The following is a 19,257-nucleotide window of genomic DNA, read 5'->3' on the forward strand; positions in this document are numbered from 1 at the left end:
ACGACTAACGTAATTCGTTTCCGCTAAAACGAAACATCTGCGATTCCATAACATCGCTGATTAGATTTACCAACGATTCGAACTCTACGAATAAACCGGCGGGTAATCGAGTCATCCCCCTTTGACTCTATCGATGGCGTTGAAAATTTTTGAACGATCGCTCATCGTTCGTTCGTTCGTTGCGCGTGAAATTTGATCCGCCGATGACACCGGTTCCCGTACAGTTTCGGTGTCGAACGGTACGTGATATATTACGAGAGAAAAGGCGCTGCTTTACTTCCAGGTGTACCTCGACCCACAGCGAGCGCGTGTCGCGAGTCATAATACGCGTGGATACCCGGGACTCGTTCAGGTGTGCGGGCAGGGACATCGCCGGGGGCGGAGAAAAGTCGTACGTAGTACTCGACTTTTTGAGAAAAAAAATAAAAGTAAAAAAAAAAAAAAAACAATTCGACATTCGAGAATGCGTTGAAATACACGAGCGACCGGACGATGAATAACTTTGATCCCGACACACGCGTTTCGTATACGGTATCGATTCAGCTGTAGTAGATACCTACAGACATTATATACGAAAGCACATAACAGTCGCCGACCGCGAGCTACCCAGGTAAAACAATTCCACCGAAGTGGACCATGGGAATTGAAATGTGACAGTCGGAGGGAGTTAACGCACACATGATTTCCCAGACGCCCCACTACTCTCTCGTTCTTCGACTCCGCAAAGCGAATCCAGCTAGGTAACAACGCGGCGGTAACTAATTCATCCGCGGGATGACATGTGTGCGCGCGCGCGATTCGTGACCTAATCCTCCGTTAGATTATTTTACAGACGGCCGTTCGCGTCGATCGAATGGCATCTTATTCACGAAGGGATGAAATTTTTCATATCACCGTGAAAACGTTTCGCCGCGTCGATTGTATATTGTATCGTTGCTACGAAGCGCACAGGTCTTCGTAGGTCGAGTCTGCGGGCGTTCATCCCCCTCCCCCCCCAGCGCGAAACTCCGAAGGACTGGGTACGCATTGACGCGAGGTCTGAATGAAATTGAAAAAAAGTCCAAGCCCCGATATTCGTTTGCGTTATTGGTGACGCGTAAGGGAATCCTCGATCCGCTGCCTCCTGTATTTTAGAGAGTGAAAATTTTTATCCTCGCGATGAGGATTTGTAAAGAGGGTCTCTCCTTTCATCCGATTTACGCGGCGGCGCCTTTCGGAATTCCGAGATGCGAGAAAGAAGAAAAAAAAAAAATATATATCGCATCTCGTGGTGCCATCTCTTAATTGCGGATAAACAACGAACGTTACTGGCGTAAATTTGTGTACGTGACGAGCGAAGGGGGATCGCGGTGTTGACCGACGTACCGCCACACGGAATCGGTATTCCGTCTTCGAATTCCCTCGACCAACGTATATGTGCACTCGTCTCGTCTATCTCGGACATGGGTAAACCGAATGCCTTGGGATCGGTACACTATGTGGTAATATTATGTACTTACGTATTAGTACATGCGTCCGTATACCGCAACGTTCTCGGGATCGATATGCCCTTCGACGTGTATAGTTCAAACAAGAACTACAACCTCATTCGACTCCGAAGCTATGAGCAAACAAATAATTTAACGATACCCACCACGTCGTGTGTCCGGTCAAACCGGCACGAGCCATGATTAACCAGCCGAATCGTCCCTCGACGATCCGTGTTCTGAGTAGAAAAACGAAAAAAAAAAAAAATCCGACGAGATAATTCGTTCATAATTTTTTGATATAATCTTCGCTTCGAACTGAATTAAATTTAAGAAAATTCATTCGGACGTTCGATAATCTTATCCAGGAACATACGCTTACGTAATTGGTATAAACAATTACAAGGGCACGTAATTTTATCACCACGTTAAACGCAAGCGTTTAAAAATCGTACCTCGTTCAATTCACGCTGGGTATAACCCAGGCGTGCGAATATCACAGTCCGCATCTTCTATAATCTCTCCGCAACTAGCTACGCTTCTGTATATTTGCCGAGAATCGTTCAACCGATTCGGATTAATTTTCACTGCGAGAATAGGGCTCCGATTAATACGGGCCATAACAGACGTTTCGCGTCAAGGGCTTACACGGTCGTATCTCGCGAACAACGAGTCGATTGCGGCACATCTGTTTCGAATCTGTCTGGAATCATAAAAATTTCACGATCGCGATATCTACGTGTAACCGTAAGGACGTCAAATTTTCATACGACGTACAGGTGCTGGTTCTCGATACTCGCAAGCGGGATGAAATTTATGTAGGTTGAATAGATGTATGCGGATGTAGGTACGAAAACGCTATAGCTTCGATTTTCAATATCTCGGCAAACATTTTTTCCTATAAAACACAAATGTAACCGAAAAATATGCGTTGAATTTTTTATAAAATTGCGAATTCATTCGTGTAAATGAAGAAAGTGGTGAGACATCTGCACTTTTGATGTTAATTTTTGCGTGTACACAAAGTTTCTTACGGCACTTGACATCCTTAAAATACTGGCTGGTAACAGACGGGGTGAGTCGAACTTCCACACATCGTAACGGTGGACTTCATCGACGACTCGCCGAGAGCGGAATTATTTTTATTCCAGCAACACGTTCGAATTACGGAAAATGAATTTCATGAATTTTCTCGTAAGTGGAATTCGTTTAGTGAGGGGAGGTAGCAGGTGCAGGTTGGAAAAAGATGAAATCAACACACACCGTTTGTTTGTTTATTTGTCGAAATGATTTGACCATCTCGTTAAATAATATTGAAACATATTTTCGCGCCTAACACGTGGAAAAAAAACGACGTAACTCACGGTCCTGAATCACTGATCTTCCGGTAAGACCGACCCATGTGTGTATGACTTGCGATTAGGATATAAAAATTCTCAAAGCAATGTTATCGCGAGTTGCGAGAAATCGTGAGGAGTCAATTATGTTACATTCGGTGTTAATTTTCAATGGAAGCAACTCTGATGAAAAAAGCAAAAACTAACAACATACCGCATCGGAGTAGTCACCTGCGGCGAGACGCGATTGGTTGATGTCTCCGGTACGTTTGAATTGTCGATTGTTTTCGCTAGTGCTAAATCCTCGGCAGCGAAAACCAGCCGGTGACGGTTCGGTTAACGGCGAGGATATTAGCAGGACCGAGATAATCGCCGATCAAACAAATTAGCGTATCTTTATGGGATGATCCGGGCGTGCCACATCTTTCCTAATACACAACCTTCTGCACGGAGTTTATTCGATCCCTCGGTATATAAAAGAGTCTCAAACCGAGGAGATTATTCAGTACATTTTTGAGCAGTCCGACATTCGGTTGCGCTTTCGAAAGGATAAGAAATAAATCAAGTAGCAAGGTTTTCAATCGACAGACGTAAAAATATGTCGAAGTTCATCTCGCTTCTTTTTCTCTTCGCCGCGATTGTTCTCGTCGTGGGGAACCCGCTGCCGGACTACGACCAGGGTGAGGATATTAAAAAACTCGACGAGTTCAATTTCCATCAATTTGCACCTTCGTCGGGAAAAATATACGACTGTAGAGTTAGCGTGTAGAAAGTAACTCGAATTATACCCGGTGCGATGTGACGTCGCTCGAAGTTTTCAGTAACATTTTTTTGCTCGCCGATTTCACAGACGGACAAGAGGTTCTGAACGGTGCCGATACTCGTTACTATGGTTTACCCTTCTTCTGGTACCGACGTCCTTTGACGGACGACGACGGCGACGACTATGGGGGTAACAACGGAGGATACGTTCGTCCCACGAACAATCGTCGCAGGAAAAAAGTTCCGGTCTATCAAACTGCCGGGTGAGCGGTTGAATTGCGAATACGGATATTATCGAGTGTTTCTCAATTAGAGAATAAGGCACTCGAGTATCGAAAGTATCTTTAGTTTTACCGTTGATTTATTGATTGATTGTAGGGCTGCTTGGGGTCGTTAAGCAGCAAGACGTTGGATCAACGTGACATTATTTCACCCGGAACAAGTATGACGCACGCCAGGAGTAGGATAACGAAGAAGCGAGCTATTTTAAATAAACTGCGAACTTTTTCTGCGATACAATCAAGCTACATTACATGACACTATATTAAAAATCGTACTAAATGAGATTGAATAATAATCGATAGATCAACTTGTTATAGATAATCCATCAAACGATAATTTTACATTTTACCTTTATGAATCGATCAACTTTACCGCAATTATTGGTAATAATTAATGTGCAAATAAACGTCACATTTAAACGCAATACACGAATCTTTTTTTCTTCAACGGTATCCCCCCCGTCTGCCACGTTTCGACGACGAGAAGCTCGACGTTCAGCCAGATTTTTCTCGCCAAATATTTACACGTGCGATAACGATCCTCGATGAACTTGGTCGATTTCACAGCGTTAATTTCCTTCACAATGACCGTAACTAATGACGCGCTATACGATGTGCGGCAGGGCACTGTGCGCCTGGTATTGAAAGGTTCCTAATCTTATTATCACGATTTATTATACGGTGGCGTTCACCGTGAAATACGTCAAAGGCTGAAGTATAGGTATATTGAATATTTGAGAGAGGAGCCAGCGGACTGCGGAGACAGGAGATCCGAGGGGTATATAAACGCCCGGCTGATATTCGGATGAAATCAGTTACTCGCTGGACACGGGGAGGCAGACTTATTAGCGATCAGAGAGAGATAGAGAGAGAATGAAGTCTCCGTCGGGGGCGCCAGCTCGTGTTATTCTCATCGTCTTATTTTCTCATCTGTTCATCGTTTCCGACGGCTCGCCAATCCGCGACGGACTAAGCGGTGAGAATATTCAAAAATAATTTCATAGAATCTCGCTGAATTCCCGATCAATCATTCGACCAGGTAACCCGGCAGATATCTGGGTGGACACGACGTTGAAAAAATTTTACGGACCATGGCCGAGTCTGAGGAAAGCTAACGGACAAGATGTGGACTACGGCGATTACGGGGTGGTTCTGCCGGAAGTGGTCGATGGGGCGACCGGCGATTTTCCATCGAATTACGAATTCGGCGACTCGGACGTTCTGTTTGCACCGAGTGCCGTGGATCAGAGCGGATCGGTTGGCAAAGCGGGTGACGCCGATCAAAACGAGGATCCCAACGATCTCGATAACCGAGACTATAACGGAAACGTAGCGTGGACCTCAGCGGCGATGTAATTGTCGTTCATCCGGCAAATTATCGATTTCTTGTATCTCGTGTGTATAAGGGCGATCGTAGCATGTGATGGATAATCAAAACGTGCGGTGTCTGAATGAAATAAAAAAAAAAGAATTGGAAATAACGGAGCGTTAAGGTAAAAATCTACGAAGAATCAAATAGTGCAGGCGTCCCTTCGATCGTTTCGCGTCACAGACGACGCTTGATAACACCTCAATTAGGTATCCATAATTATTCTCTCGCCCCAGCTCGTCGCACTCCTTCAACGAGGTCATTGAGGTACCTACCGCGTACAGTCTTGAGGAGGTCGACAATGACTGACGAACTTTGTGCGAATAAATCTCGGTCTCAATTGTTTCCTTTTCAGACTTGTGAGTTCAGTTTATTCTCTGGCAGGACGCGCGGGGTTGCGCGGCGGTAGGTAGGCTCATTGTTCTTGTCACGAATGAACTGCTGCTTGCGTCTCGCTCGGAAAATAATTAACACCCTTGTCGTTTCGGAGAAGTTTTTTCTACGTAGGTATACACCCACCTTACTCTACGTACGCTTGCAACCGGCTAGCGAGAACGAGTGTCGCTGTTCAAAGCACTTTTGTCTCGTAAAACCTGCCAGCGGAGGCTTCTTTTTCACCGCTAAAATAAAAAGGAGTCTTCGTTTTCAAGGTAGACGGCAAACGCGTCCTCGTGTCGTCGTTACTTTGAAAAAAATTTTCCATCGGCTCTATCCTCGTTGAAAAATTCAGGAAATATTTAACTCAATGAGATTCGCAATCGGATTACCCTTGACCATTAAAAATTGGACAACCAAAATCAATCCGATAAAAAAAATTTTCTGGACAAGACAAAAAATTGACAACGGTGTGAGACCTTTTCACATCTGAAAGGCATAAAATCACCCGATTCTATCGATTGGAAAACCGAGCAAGTTCCATGCGTACCTGATTGTACACCAACAGCAAACACGTTGATGCGTCATCAAACATTTGCCGACATTGATGAGGATGGGGATATGATGAGGAGGAGGAGGAGGAGGAGGTGACCACGGTGGAGTTATCAAGTTGCCAGTCCGATAAGAAGATAAGTTTGATCGTTAGAGTTAGTTTCATAAACCTAATCTCGATCAGTTTAGAAGCGAGCAGCGTAGCGTGCGATTCATGACTTCAACGTATATTCGTTTCCCCATGTGATTCCGATCTGCTTCCAATTTCACCTGAACTCAGTCACCGCGTTCCGATTATGGGGGGAAACATCAAATACCAGCCATTGTTTCAGAAGCCCAGGCTGTCCAGGGGGCTGAAAAGATTCCAGTGCGGACGGTTCAAGATCATCGTCATCGGCGTACTGACAATATCGCTGCTCGTCGTAGCCGTCCGCGTCATCTCGGTAGGTCGAGATTTTAATTCTCCCGTTCTTACGGTGGAACGTCCTCAAGTAAGTGTCAGTGAAACAACGGGGCCCCAGTCTCCCTAAGTTCCAATTATTCAGTCGCGGGCTTACCGCAGCCTTTTCACTCTCGTCGCGTTGACCTGAATTACCGCAGGGTGGTGGGGAGTTTGGTCCACCGAGTCGTACGTTTCGCACACCGCTTGATATCGCGCATGTTGCGGTATTCGATAAATTCCGGTATACGTTACAGAGACACATCAGACTGACAACGATACGGAACATTCAGAATGAGTTCGGTGACATGTTCGACGTCGAATTGGCCACCGCTTCGATTGAATCTTCCAAGCCGCACGAGTGGAAGCTGACCGACGTTGAGGAGTCGCACATTTTTTCCGCTTACCTCGACACGAGACCGGAAGTGATCCTCGATCACGGGCACAACGACGCCCCGAAAGAAATCACCTGGGCGATGGTAAATACTTTCTTTGTGATATTTTGTTCTGAAATTCAAAAAAATAGCTAATCCACTTTTCGTCGGCAGATACGAATCATAGCGATCCTTCCGTCGAATTTGACGTCCGCTCCTCTGACTTGCGTTTACAAGTACCGTAACAACGGTGATTATTCGGAGGATTCGTTCACATTGAGGAAAAGAGGGGCTACCAGCGTTCAGCAAGCGGCCGCCGTAGAGAGGCACGGGATGAAGTACAACGCATTTTTTGTACTCTGCGATCTGAAAATTGACACCGAAACGACCCCCGAGACATTCTACTTGAAGAAGCACATACCGTATGAAATAACTTTCACCGACAGGAATTTGGATGACCCCGGTCAAGTGAAAAGCGACTCTTTCGTTCGCATACTCTATCCGGAGAACGGGATATCCCGGTCCGAAGTCACGACGGACTTCATGGCCGTCTGCGTCGGTGTATCGCGTAACAATTTTGACAGAGCTTTGAACTTGGTGGAGTACATAGAATTCTACCGCATGATGGGCGTCGGCCGTTTCACATTTTACAATAATTCGATATCCGCGAGAGCGAACGCCGTGTTGGAATATTACAGAGATCGGGGTGTCGTCGATGTGATGAACTGGGATCTCCCCCCGTACTACGTATCCGAACGAACGCTCAGAGTGGACGGAATGTTCGCCGCGTTGAACGACTGTCTTTACCGAAGTTCGTTTCACAAGAAATTCAAGTACGTAGCGATCGTCGACGTCGACGAGTTCATAGTGCCGAGAAAACACGATAATTTCGAATCGATGATGCGATATCTGGATCCCGTGAAACCGGACGGTAAGAAGGGTAAACAGGCATCCTTCGTATTCCGGAACATGTTTTTCTATCTGATGCTGGACGACGACCCTGTAACCTTAGCTCCAGGTGATCGCTGAATATCCCTAACGTTGGCGAGAATTTTCGAGGGTCTAAAAAATTAATTCTTTCCTTCTCACTCGTTCCCAGATGTACCCAAGTTATTGACTCATTCGAAGACGTCGAGGTGGGAGGGTATATCGCCCTGGTCGGTACGCAGCAAGTACGTCGTCCGAGGCAGAGACGCCGTGGAGCTCGGAAACCATCAAACTTGGCAATTGAGGAACACCTGCTCACCCTTCAGTCTCCGTGAGTCGTTGTCCAAGAATTATACATGTACATACGACGCTATTCTTCGATGAAAATTTTCTCATCGATTCGATTCTCCCGGTCGCAGGGTACCAGGAATACGCGGTGGACCCGGCGATAGCCGCCTCCCAGCATTATCGATACTGCGAAACCAACATCGAAACATGTTGGCAGAGACGAACGCTGAGGGACAGAACCGCTCACAAATTCACGAAGTTACTCGGCGACAAGGTCGCTGCTGCGTGCAGAGAAATAGCCAATGACAGTTGTTCGAACGGCGACTGATGTTCGAACTACGATGAATCTGGTAAACGTCAAAAGGCTGATGAAAAGGAGTTTGCAAATATTTTCCGTGGGTAAAGTGAAGTATAAACAAATTAACGGTAGGAATCTGACGGAGCAAATATAGGCAACAAACGTACGCTGACGAGTCGCAATTACGTCGTATAATTTTATTACATTTTTATTCTCGAACAGAAAAAATACCAACGACCGGCGCGATCCGAGCGATGACCGAGGGTATGGTAAAATCGTATCGCAGTAATTAAACCAGAAACAGAGATTCATCTCCCGCCCGGCAGTCTTTCGTGTACAAAGTTTGAACCGTTGTATCCGCGTCGAATACACAAAACTTTATCCCAGGGGTTTAGTGATTTATGAATGACTGTTCACAATGACGATATAACTTGACGAAAGTTTACGAGATTCTCAGGGTTTCGAGGCGTCAAGAAGTCAAATCGCGACGAAATTACGAGGACCGTTCCACTCGCTAATCGGCGATGCCGTTAGGTTCAATAAGGTAACGTAAAACAAACCAATGTACGGAGAAAGTACAAGGGAAAATTGAGGATCAACTGCGCGCAGATCTGATTTATTGTCAATTAGAATTGAAGCCGCTGCGTTAGACGACATTCCTGATGAGACCGACGAAATTCTGGTCGATATGACGTGATGTGTTCGCGATATGCGGTCGATCGCGAGAGTCGTTGAAATTCGTTGATTAGGAATACCCGAGGCAATCGCGACCTCCGCAAACTCCTTAACCGTGATACAAAAATGTTATTCCCGTGAGTTGCCTGCGGGCGGAGGCATTCGGGGTCTCGTCGCCACTCATCAGGGAGCATATTAATGTGATTACCCCTCTAACGTTAATCAACTCCGGATAGAACGGTGCTTCTGATGTTAGTTACCCTTCGTCGCATAATTTCCTACTATTTATCAAGCATCGTCGAGGAGTTTCGCTTATAACAAGAGAGAGAAATGTCGTACCGTGTAATTAATCTCCCTGGCGTACAAGAAAGCCAAACATAGAAAAAAAAAAATAAAAAAATAAAAAAAAGAAAGAAAGAAACAGAGCCATTGAAGATTATTCAACGCATTACGTCGGGAGTACGATCAGCAGAATTATCGCATCGTTTCCCCGCGCGGAAGGATAAATTTCACGCTTCTTCGACTGAGAAAAAAAAAAACAAAAAAAAAAAAATGCACTCGCGAGTATCCCGAGTCCCCCGAACTAATTTACCGGTTCAATTCGGATAAAAAGTCACGGGAATCTCTCTCAAGATGCTGCTCGATCCGATTGGTCGCGTAACGAGTACATCGTGTACGGGGGTTGTTGGCTACTACGCGAATCTCTGCCGAGGGAAAGACGCTTATAAATCTGTTTGGCCAAAACGAATGACTACGTCTACCCCAGCTCTCGGTCTCGACGCGAGGGAATTGCGAATTCGGATAACCGGGGTACTCTGTACGTGGATGTGAAAAATAAGGTCGGGAAGTTATGGTTCGGCTCACCTTGAGAGTATATAGGAAATTCGCCATCGCTATGACTGTGCGTGAGCATCCTCGCGGAGTAACACTGCCACACCGCTCTTCGCTGGGCTTCGTCCGTTCTAGTCCTGGACCGAGCGGCTTCCTCGTGATCGTCGAAACGCAGAACCCTTGCCACTTCCGGAAATTAACTTCCAAAAACGGATTATCGACGATCTCTGGTACCACGAACACTGACACAGAACTATCGTAGTGACGATAAATTCACTGGATCATTATTTACGACAACTTCGCTGCTATTTCCTTCTTCGTTTTTATTTATCTTTTTTTTTTTTTTCTTTTCTTATTTATTTATGAGATCGTTCGAGCCGAATTCACACCGTTGGAGCACTTCGTATAGAGAGCAGAAACTGCACTTAACTTTTACATTGAAAATTACTGCGCGCTGTTGTTTCATTGATTTATCATATTCGCATGAATCGTGAGAATCGTCGAACTTTGGTAGAGAGTCGGGGAAGCGGGTATAACACCGAAGAACAGGGATACGAAAAATAAAGAAAAAAAAAACGAATGCCCGTAGTTTCCTCAGTTTTAAGTTTTCAAACATACCAAGAGCAGCAGCAGCGCACCAAATGAGTTATTGAACCTCTGAGGCCGAGCAACTCGAGCACTTTTTTCCACGAGACATCAACGAGAAGAAAAGTGTACCTACTAGTAGGCGCGTGTATTTTTGGAGCGCTGTACTTCCGGAGATAGAAATACCAGAGATACCCTAAACTCCGATGTAGCTTTTGTCACGGACTTCGAGTTTTACCTTGGGTAAATCGTCGCTTCCGCGAGAGAGAAAAGTGAGAACCTTGCAACGGATCATTGATGGGCAATTACGTCACTCCAAGGTGGCTGCTAATTCCCAAACTCTGAATCACGCTTGGACCGAACGAAATACATCGATGTAATTCCTGTATCCCTGCGATGTGTGAGAAACGTTTTCTCGTCCATCATCTTTCGTAGTGGACCGCTCGTCGTAACGGTGATGTCATACGGCATTTTGATTTCAATTTATATCCGGTACACAGTACAGAGTGATTCATATCCTCGGTGCTCCCTTACCTCAGAATTGGACAACGAGTCGAACAACGATAGCCCGAAAGTACATTTTACAGTTTTGTCCTAAACTTTTTCCACAAATTCCTGAAATTCTTATCAACGTATAAGCAGCGCCAGATAAAAGTTACCCAGGTTTGTCGGCCGCTCAGGAATTCGACTAAAAGACGATAAATGCAGACGAGCATTGGGTCATAAAAGCGCACGTTACAGGTACATCGTGGCGTGGCGTAATCTTTCCTCTTTTTTTTTCCTTTTCCTTTTCTCTACCTGCAAAGCGCATTCGCGTGCTCCGCTATATTTCGTGCGTTTGAACAAAACTTCATCTCAATAACGTTTTCGAAAAAAACAAAAAAAAAAAAGAAAACAGGTTGAAAGTATGAAAAAAAAAGGTAAGGATTATCGAAGAGAATACCGGGGATTATAATCGGTTATGGATCCTGATCATTAAACACAAATTTCCAAAGCTCTCTGCCAAAGTTTTTTTGGGATACAATCAAATCGAAAATGATGAATAAATTTTCATATTAATCAACGTGCGCGCAGTGAAATCCTCATTAAGCGATGAAAACCAACTGCGTAGAACACATTATTGATATTTCATAGATATTATTATACCTGTATTGATAACGCACGATCGCCACTGATTACTGCAGATTACCGATCACGTACGCTCGCACACGTACAATCGTACGGTGATTAAACCGATGCGTAGAGGTTTTCACCTTGCGTGAAAACTGTGTCAAAGTACACGCGTCGATGAAATATTTGCGAACACAACACTTGTATTATAACCAATCACCTGCACGGTCTCGTCAACTGTGACGGATTACGTACAGATTTGGTCTATTTCCAAACGCTTTTTAATCAACCAATTATCGGGCATGTGAAGTTTTTCGTTCAGTCTCCGATACTTGGTAGTGCGGATCGAATCGGGTGATTAAAATCAGCATCAGACACGTACTAAAACGTTTTATTTCAATCGTATCCTTCGACACTGTTTAAAAGGATTTCAAACGAAACTCTACTCTCTGCAGGCGACGCCGCGACAGGACATTCGTTCAGGACGGGTTCGGTAAGCGCACTGGATCTCGGTCCAGCGCCGAGGATAGAGAGAGAGAGTAACCCTCAGTAACGGAATCGCGGGTAAGAGAGAGAGAGAGTAGGAGAGATGGTGAGGAGAGCAAACGGCGCAAGCTTCAAACTTCTGGGTCGCGGGAATAGCGAAGATGGGGTGTATCTATATAACCCGAACCGTATAGGGGGAGGGCTCGCTACCTACATACATTACTGCAGGGCGAAATTCGGAACATCCTTGACAATCCACTCGTACTCGGCTATGCTGCGGGAAACTCCAAGGTGACGATACGATACAGACGAACGTTTCGCATCCGCTGAATTATGGGCTGAAGTGCACCGCCGTCGCACCGTCGACTTCGTTCGCCTATCGGAATTAAGTTTGACGCGCGTTAACTATACGAAATTTCTGTCGGGAGGATTATTTTCTCGATACGTACTCGAATACATCGATAAAAGGTCCACATCGCATCATATGGTCTGGAAAGTCTTTAGAACCATTGGACCGCAAACACGGTGGATATACAGCTTCGGTACGTTATACGGGTGTACGTTGTACACACGCGAGGCAGGGCGAGCTGCTCAAATATTTGCCCTCTTTTAGAAGGCTCTTAGCGATATTCCATTGAAGACGGAAAAACGGAGATTCAAATATGCGGCGAAAAAGATTTCGTAGATATATAGAAAAACAAAGATGAATACTTTTTCTTACGATAGATAGAACCAGAAGAACTTCTCGTTTCTCGAAGGAGCACCGAGTGTATCGCGAGTCTGTATCAAAATGAACTTGCTCCGAATTCGCATTCGGCGTAACGTTTGACGAGGTCATGCAATAATATATATATCGTCTGTAACAGCGTTTCGTTTGCTTATTCGAAGAATACAAACGGAATGCAATAGAGCGGTATTCGATAAATGAAATTGAAAATGGAGGTAAGAAATATTGATATGTCGATAAATATAAATGAGAAAAAGTTGGAGAAATCAAGAGCACACTCGAACGAAAACTCGGGTTTATTGCGAGCAATGAAAGTTTACGAAGGTTCATTTGATAAAGCAGCCCGGCTTTACGTCGAATCCGTGATACACACACGAGAGTCGGGATCCAACTTGTGCGTGGCATTGATTTTTATAGTGGAGATCGATGTAACGCGTTTATGTACCGGAAAGGATGACGACCGGGTCGTACGTATGAGGGAGTAAGACGTTTATCCGATCGTCGTCTACGGTAATATACCCGTCTCATATCCTCTACGCAGCACCCCCGAACTCACTTCTCTCGGACAATCTAACGGCAATAAAACAACAGTTCGTCCATCGAGTTATAGATACTCCCGTAGTGGGGGGTAACTTCGCATTCCGATTCTACGATGATGACAAGGTCAAAGTGATAGGCTATTGTAATAATAACGACAACGGCAACGATTCGCCTGATTCAAATCTCTTGAGAGAACGGTGAAAAATGGCGAATCAAAATGACATTCCCGGGATGGGCGAACGCGAGAAATGACAAACGAATAATAAAGAATGATAACGGGCAAAAAATTTCATTCATAACAGTCTGCAAAAACGATGATAGAGTGTATCGTAGGTACTTTTGTTAAAAAAAAAAAAAAAAAAAATGAAAAAAATACTCGCAGATACCGTGTAAGTCACCAATAAAGGTAATGGCACGAAAGAAAACTTTCGTGTATCTACATGCGCACGGGTACGTATATTATGTGAATATCGCGGTTATCAGAAATGACGTATGTATGTAGACAGGATGTCGCACGTACGTATAGAGTGGGTGCCATATAACAAGGTGTGTGTATCACGTGCTAAAAAGTGTCCCATATTGGTAGACACCCGCATGTGGTTGTGTATACGTAACGTATAACGTCCCCTGTGCTGCAGAGGTAATCGATAAAAACCCCCGAAAATGGTACAGCTGAAATTCGGTATGTAGGTCGAGTTCGTGGTCGATGATTCGCTGAGAGGTGCAGCTAGAGTCTGTGACCCATGAAGTGAGGGGTGTGGTAATTTGAAAATTTCATTTCATTTTTCATTTCATTTTTCATTTCCTTCCGTTCATTCACTTTTTCGTTCTCGTTTTCTTCGTTTGTTACCACATTCTTTTTTCATTCTCTTACGCAAACGCGTCGGGGGCAGGCTCTCGACTTTGAAAAAAGATATTAAGATACTTCGGGTCTTGTAAGCTCCGCCCGTGAATACGAGACTTCCAGAGACGTATTCTCCCGCTGACAAAGCACTGTGCGTGGAAGAATTATAGGTATAGCGTATTCCATGAGGGACTAAAAACCATTCCCTGTCACGATCTACCGCCGACAAATCGCGGTATAGGGAATGATTATTACAGCCCAACGACCTTTCTTCGAGAAAAACCCGATCCGGCTTTAATGAACTTTGCGAATAAAAAAACGTCCCTTCATTTTGTTTTTTTCCCTTTCAACGAAAAAAAACTGAGAACGGTCCATTTTCAACGCCAGTTAATTTTTTCTCTCGTTAATCTCATTACGCGCATACGAACCTGTTCCTTTTTCAATTTTGCACAACTTCTTACCCCTCTTTGTCGGGATGCATTTTTGAGACTTCACTCGTTTTATTGTCTCACCGTCAAACGCCCTGCTACCTGTACATTATATCAGTAAAATGTGTATATGCGCCATCTTTTTCGAGGGGGTCGCAAAAGGATTCGTGAGGTGAACCATCGCATCATTAAAATCGACATTCTAGTTCCTATGCGACTACGAATGTCTAGTACCACCAGGTCCTATCATCATACCCGCATACCATTGGAAAAATTTTGTGATGAAGATATTTGAGCCGCGTGAAAGCAACGAAAAAAAAAAAAAACAACAAAAAACATAAGAAAGGCAGAAATATTTATTATTCTCGTATGCAAAATATATATACAAGGTTTTTCCTTTCTTTAAGGGCTCGTTTATTTATGGCAGGTGGGTAACTGATAGGGGAATATTTTACCTCCTCTTGTATACGATACCGTCCCATTATACTGAATTATTCTCCCCAATATTTCGAAGCGGTCGCAAAAACGAAGGATAAAAAAGTGAAAAAAAGAAAACATTTTAAAAAAATAAAAAAAATAGAAAAAAGAAAATGGAATAGAGCGGGAAGAATAACGACGGCCTAATGCCCGGCACCGTGCAGAATCGGTAAGGAGCTTGTAGATGCTTCCACAAACCCATGCCGCACATAAGAGGGTAACAAAAATACGAGGATAGAGCGACAAAATCCAATAATAAAAGAGAAAAGAGCGAACGCGTTGTATATGCGAGTCACGTGGGATACGTAAGCTTCTGGAATTGTGGGGCGACCTAAACCAGAACTGGTTAAACTACGTACACCCAAGACGCCGATATATAGTTACAGCTTCAGGATCGACAAGGTGTCCAGTCAAATCACGATAAAGAAATCCCATCAGATCCCGGCGAGAAAATGTAGAAAAAAGTATGAAGGAAAATGAAAAATGTATAGGTATTCGAAAGACATGTATATACCTATGTTGTATGACCGCTGGTATAAGTGTCAGTGTCCTGAACTTTTTTCTTTTATCAGAAGATGCGCGGCTGTAGTCGCATATTTTCGTTGCTACCTATTCGGGACTCTGCAAATATTCGGGGATCGATATATTACCGAATAATTGCACGGCGGCATCCCCATTCTCAGTATCACGCAACTGGCGTCTTCTCTTAATCGATTGAAAGTGTAACGAATCCAATATCTTTTCGCTTTCGTCATTCCCGAGGTATCTTCAAACTTTATAAATGTACATCTTGCAGGAATGAAAAGGTAATCAGTATCCCGCAGATTCCGAACAGGAGATAATCGATTGCACGCTGCTGTTAGAGGTATACTATGAGCTACGCACGATGATTGAAAAGTTCAATGGGATCATTGAACTAGACCTTGAGAGATCCAGGTCCGAAAATAATAATCGGTCATGGTTTTCGAACGATTCGATTGAATGTGAAATGCTGCTCTTTGGTCGTATGACACTGAAAGTATACGAGGTAATTCCTCACTTCGGCCGAGAGGAGATGAAGAGTCTGCTGAAAGATATTATCGGACTTTACGAACAACTAACTTACCGGTATCGCCGTTCGCTCGTGCTCGACGTTTCCCTGTATTCTGGGCGCCCTCGGGAACGGCAGTACCCACTGTCACCTCTTGAGCATCTGTTGGAAAGGAAAGTCGGACGAGAATCAGTCGGCGTTTCGAGATCCCGATAAACGATGAATGTTGTACCATCGGCTCGTAGCGTGAAATACGACACGAGTTTCGATACGCGTTGGTATGGATTGAATGAATAAGACGCATTCTGGTTTTTGACATAAAAATATAAATAACAATTCCTTTTTTGGGAAAATTTTACAGTCATCTTAAAACTGGTTTAATCTTCATCGCATACGGTAACGATCACAGTCACGGAAAGGGCGGGGAAGATCTTCGACGCTCTTCGTATACGACGACTATACTGTATAAATATGAAAATAAAGTACGAATTAATGTAAGTTTAAACGAAGGAACTCGGGATTATAGGGAAAAAAACTGAGGGAAACAGGAATTCGGATGACTCATCGAAAGTACATCCACCAATGCCGCTTACGAGGCTTACAATTAATGAAATACGGATAACCAGAAAACATTACGGGAATGGATCTACAATTATTTATCAACTGACGGGATCGGTTCTGCCACAGCTTCGGATCCCCAGCAAGTTCTCGAAAAACTCTGGAGGTCCGCTGCATCCTGGATAGCGAGCGTGTGTCGAGCATTGACAGTATCCTGAGTATGATTTCAGCCGGAAGTCCGGAGAGATTCGGATTCGGAAGACCCGCTGCCGAGAGAATTTCGCAAATCGCTGGTGTGCTGATGGCATTCTTATATCTGAATGAAAATTCCTTCAAGTTCAGGTAACGACCAGCCAGATCGGAGGAGTAAACGTTCACGTATTTCACTGTCTGAACAGCAATGTTGAAGCTCCGTCTACCAATCACGGTTTCCCGCTGTTCTAGAATCAGATTCACTACCAATATATCGCCAGACGGTATGGCGACAAGCTTGCATTTGCTTTCGCTTTCGGGTGAGCCTGGACAGAGTGAAAACTTTATATTGTAGTTTCCCGTTACCGGCGATCTCTTGCAGGACTCTGGTGTTGCCAAAGTCCTTCTTGAACACCTGGCAATCAGAGATGACGATTCAGCGACAATTCCGATCTCGGTGAATCGATGTTAATTCAACGGACAACAAATACTTAGTACTGTCGATTCGTGATCCTGGCGAGACCGTCACATAAAATCTAGCTTCTGCCATGATCGCAATCACCAAAGCCATCATATAGTCGTGATGAATCGCATCTTCTCCGAGGGTCTTAGCCAGATCTTCGAGTGCTGGTGCCAACCGAAACGGGGTGCTTTCTTCCACAAGATATGGATCCATCATCACGACAAAGAAGTGATAACTTCTATGGTATGATGATCGTAACCTAAGTTTGAAGACTGACACAGAATGGTCAGAAAAGCTCTCATCACCCCAAAGCACGCTGTATAACGACAAGTTCGTGAAGCTCGAAAGATCTACAATTGATGATAGCGAGAACCTCGTCGTACGAGTTTATTACTCGCTCAAGCTCAGAGCTTCAGCTGGCTCAGTTGGCTCCAGCGATTGTCGGTAACTTACTTCCAATGGATGAATGGATGGATGTTTTTAACCCATTTCGATCCTTGTTTTCTCCTGAAAACTTTGTTCATCACAATTCAGGGAAGTACTTCCGCTGAGTCAGCGGAAATACTCGAATACTTTCGCATTCGGCAACACTCGCTCAAGCTCAGAGCTTCAGCTGGCTCAGTTGGCTCCAGCGGTTGTCGGTAAGTTACTTCCAATGGATATCAAACTTAAGGAGGAAATTTCGATTGACGAACTTAAGGTCTAGGTTTTTTATCCCATTTCGATCCTTGTTTTTTCCTGAAGATTTTGTTGATCACAATCCAAGGAAGTACTTCCGCCGAGTCAGCGGAAATACTCGAATACTTTCGCATTCGGCAAAGAAGTTCAGATCAGTGTCGCTCCTACATAATCCAAAAACAACCGATGATGTCTCCTTCTCCATTCGTCAAACATTTCTGCGGTATTCCAAGAGATGATGTTACGAATCCGATGTCGATGTACCGTATGAGTTCCCGCGCGATTGCAGGAATCCGCAACGATCTATGGATCCTCTAGTGACCAGAGGATCCCTGCAACGATCGAGACGCGAGCGCTTCTCTCTTCGCGATCGGTTTCTTTAAATATTCACGCCCTCGGATCATTCATAACTCGTTTGGATCGCACAGTTTTGTGACGCCCAGCTGGAGACCATCTGACATTTGCTTTTGCTCGAGGCCTGGCTGAACTGCTGCTTTCCGAAGGTTCGGTTATGAGGATGAAATCGGTATATCGTAGGATGAGAAGATGAAAGAAAAAAAACATAAAAAAAAAATAAAAAAACACGAAAAGAATACGAGTGATCGTGAAAGGATGAAGGACGATGTATGTACTGTTGGAATTCCTCTTGGTACCCGGATATTCGCGTGTGATTCACTGGTGGTTCAGTACCTTATGACATCATTTGCGTATCGGTTGCAGTACAAAGTACCTTCAAAGTTTCAACAACTTGTTGCTACTGCTTCGCGATCCTGTTACTTTTCAACCTTTTGTTTTAAATGAAACCGATCGGTATTTATCGCGAAAATGGTCCAATGAAAACTCGGACGCAAAATGCAACCTGTTAAACTTACCTCCTGATCCTGGTACCGAATCCCCCTGATTTGACACTTCCACTTTATCATCACACCGCAATGAATTTGACACACTTGACACTACCGAGACATCCGATTCGGCCATTTTCAGGTTAACTCAGGCTAACCTCAGAGCGGCTCGCCACATTCGAATCAAAACTTTTCGAAACTTCAATGCGTGAGCAAGCCAGGTTCAAGACATTCACCGGCGATGGCGGCAAAATTTCGTCAACATAGTGCTGACGCTCAACGGCATCCATATAAAATAAGATCATGAACACTCTTCGTCGAAA

The 19,257-nt window shown here is 44.3% G+C and overlaps 4 protein-coding genes across 8 annotated transcripts in view; 2 read left to right on the forward strand and 2 right to left on the reverse strand.

Annotated features, from left to right (window-relative positions):
* LOC105687713 (phosphatase and actin regulator 2-like) overlaps window positions 1-19,111 on the reverse strand; it is a 137,420-nt gene extending 118,309 nt beyond the window's left edge. The window contains exons 1-2 of one of the 2 annotated variants that reach the window (XM_048652888.1): window positions 18,965-19,111; window positions 16,277-16,363 (exon numbers count right to left, since the gene is read on the reverse strand). In XM_048652888.1, coding sequence (XP_048508845.1) covers window positions 16,277-16,363; window positions 18,965-19,070 — 193 coding nt within the window. In that variant the 5' untranslated portion in view covers window positions 19,071-19,111. Of the gene's footprint in view, window positions 1-10,007; window positions 10,072-16,276; window positions 16,364-18,964 lie in introns of those variants that run through there. The other variant, XM_048652891.1, reaches the window with a different exon arrangement.
* Window positions 4,654-5,327, forward strand: LOC125500337. 2 transcript variants are annotated; one of them, XM_048652897.1, is made up of 2 exons: window positions 4,654-4,822; window positions 4,898-5,327. In XM_048652897.1, exons 1-2 carry the CDS (start codon window positions 4,720-4,722, stop codon window positions 5,200-5,202), a joined length of 408 nt encoding a protein of 135 aa, XP_048508854.1. In that variant the 5' UTR covers window positions 4,654-4,719; the 3' UTR covers window positions 5,203-5,327. The 2 variants fall into 2 exon arrangements, with proteins under 2 accessions (XP_048508854.1, XP_048508853.1); XM_048652896.1 differs by having other exon boundaries at window positions 4,657-4,822; window positions 4,886-5,327.
* LOC105687714 lies at window positions 6,287-8,640 on the forward strand. 2 transcript variants are annotated; one of them, XM_048652893.1, is made up of 5 exons: window positions 6,287-6,633; window positions 6,839-7,060; window positions 7,130-7,973; window positions 8,055-8,213; window positions 8,302-8,640. In XM_048652893.1, exons 1-5 carry the CDS (start codon window positions 6,439-6,441, stop codon window positions 8,496-8,498), a joined length of 1,617 nt encoding a protein of 538 aa, XP_048508850.1. In that variant the 5' UTR covers window positions 6,287-6,438; the 3' UTR covers window positions 8,499-8,640. The 2 variants fall into 2 exon arrangements, with proteins under 2 accessions (XP_048508850.1, XP_012258986.2); XM_012403563.2 differs by having other exon boundaries at window positions 6,296-6,585.
* LOC105687716 (F-box only protein 7-like) lies at window positions 16,505-17,728 on the reverse strand. 2 transcript variants are annotated; one of them, XM_012403564.3, is made up of 3 exons: window positions 17,443-17,724; window positions 16,870-17,366; window positions 16,505-16,662 (listed from the first exon to the last, which is right to left on the reverse strand). In XM_012403564.3, exons 1-3 carry the CDS (start codon window positions 17,628-17,630, stop codon window positions 16,658-16,660), a joined length of 690 nt encoding a protein of 229 aa, XP_012258987.2. In that variant the 5' UTR covers window positions 17,631-17,724; the 3' UTR covers window positions 16,505-16,657. The 2 variants fall into 2 exon arrangements, with proteins under 2 accessions (XP_012258987.2, XP_020709021.2); XM_020853362.2 differs by having other exon boundaries at window positions 16,505-17,366; window positions 17,443-17,728.
* Window positions 19,112-19,257: the final 146 nt, after the last annotated feature.

The sequence above is a fragment of the Athalia rosae genome, chromosome 3, assembly GCF_917208135.1.
Source record: "Athalia rosae chromosome 3, iyAthRosa1.1, whole genome shotgun sequence".
In the NCBI taxonomy this organism is placed as follows: Eukaryota; Metazoa; Arthropoda; class Insecta; order Hymenoptera; family Athaliidae; genus Athalia; species Athalia rosae.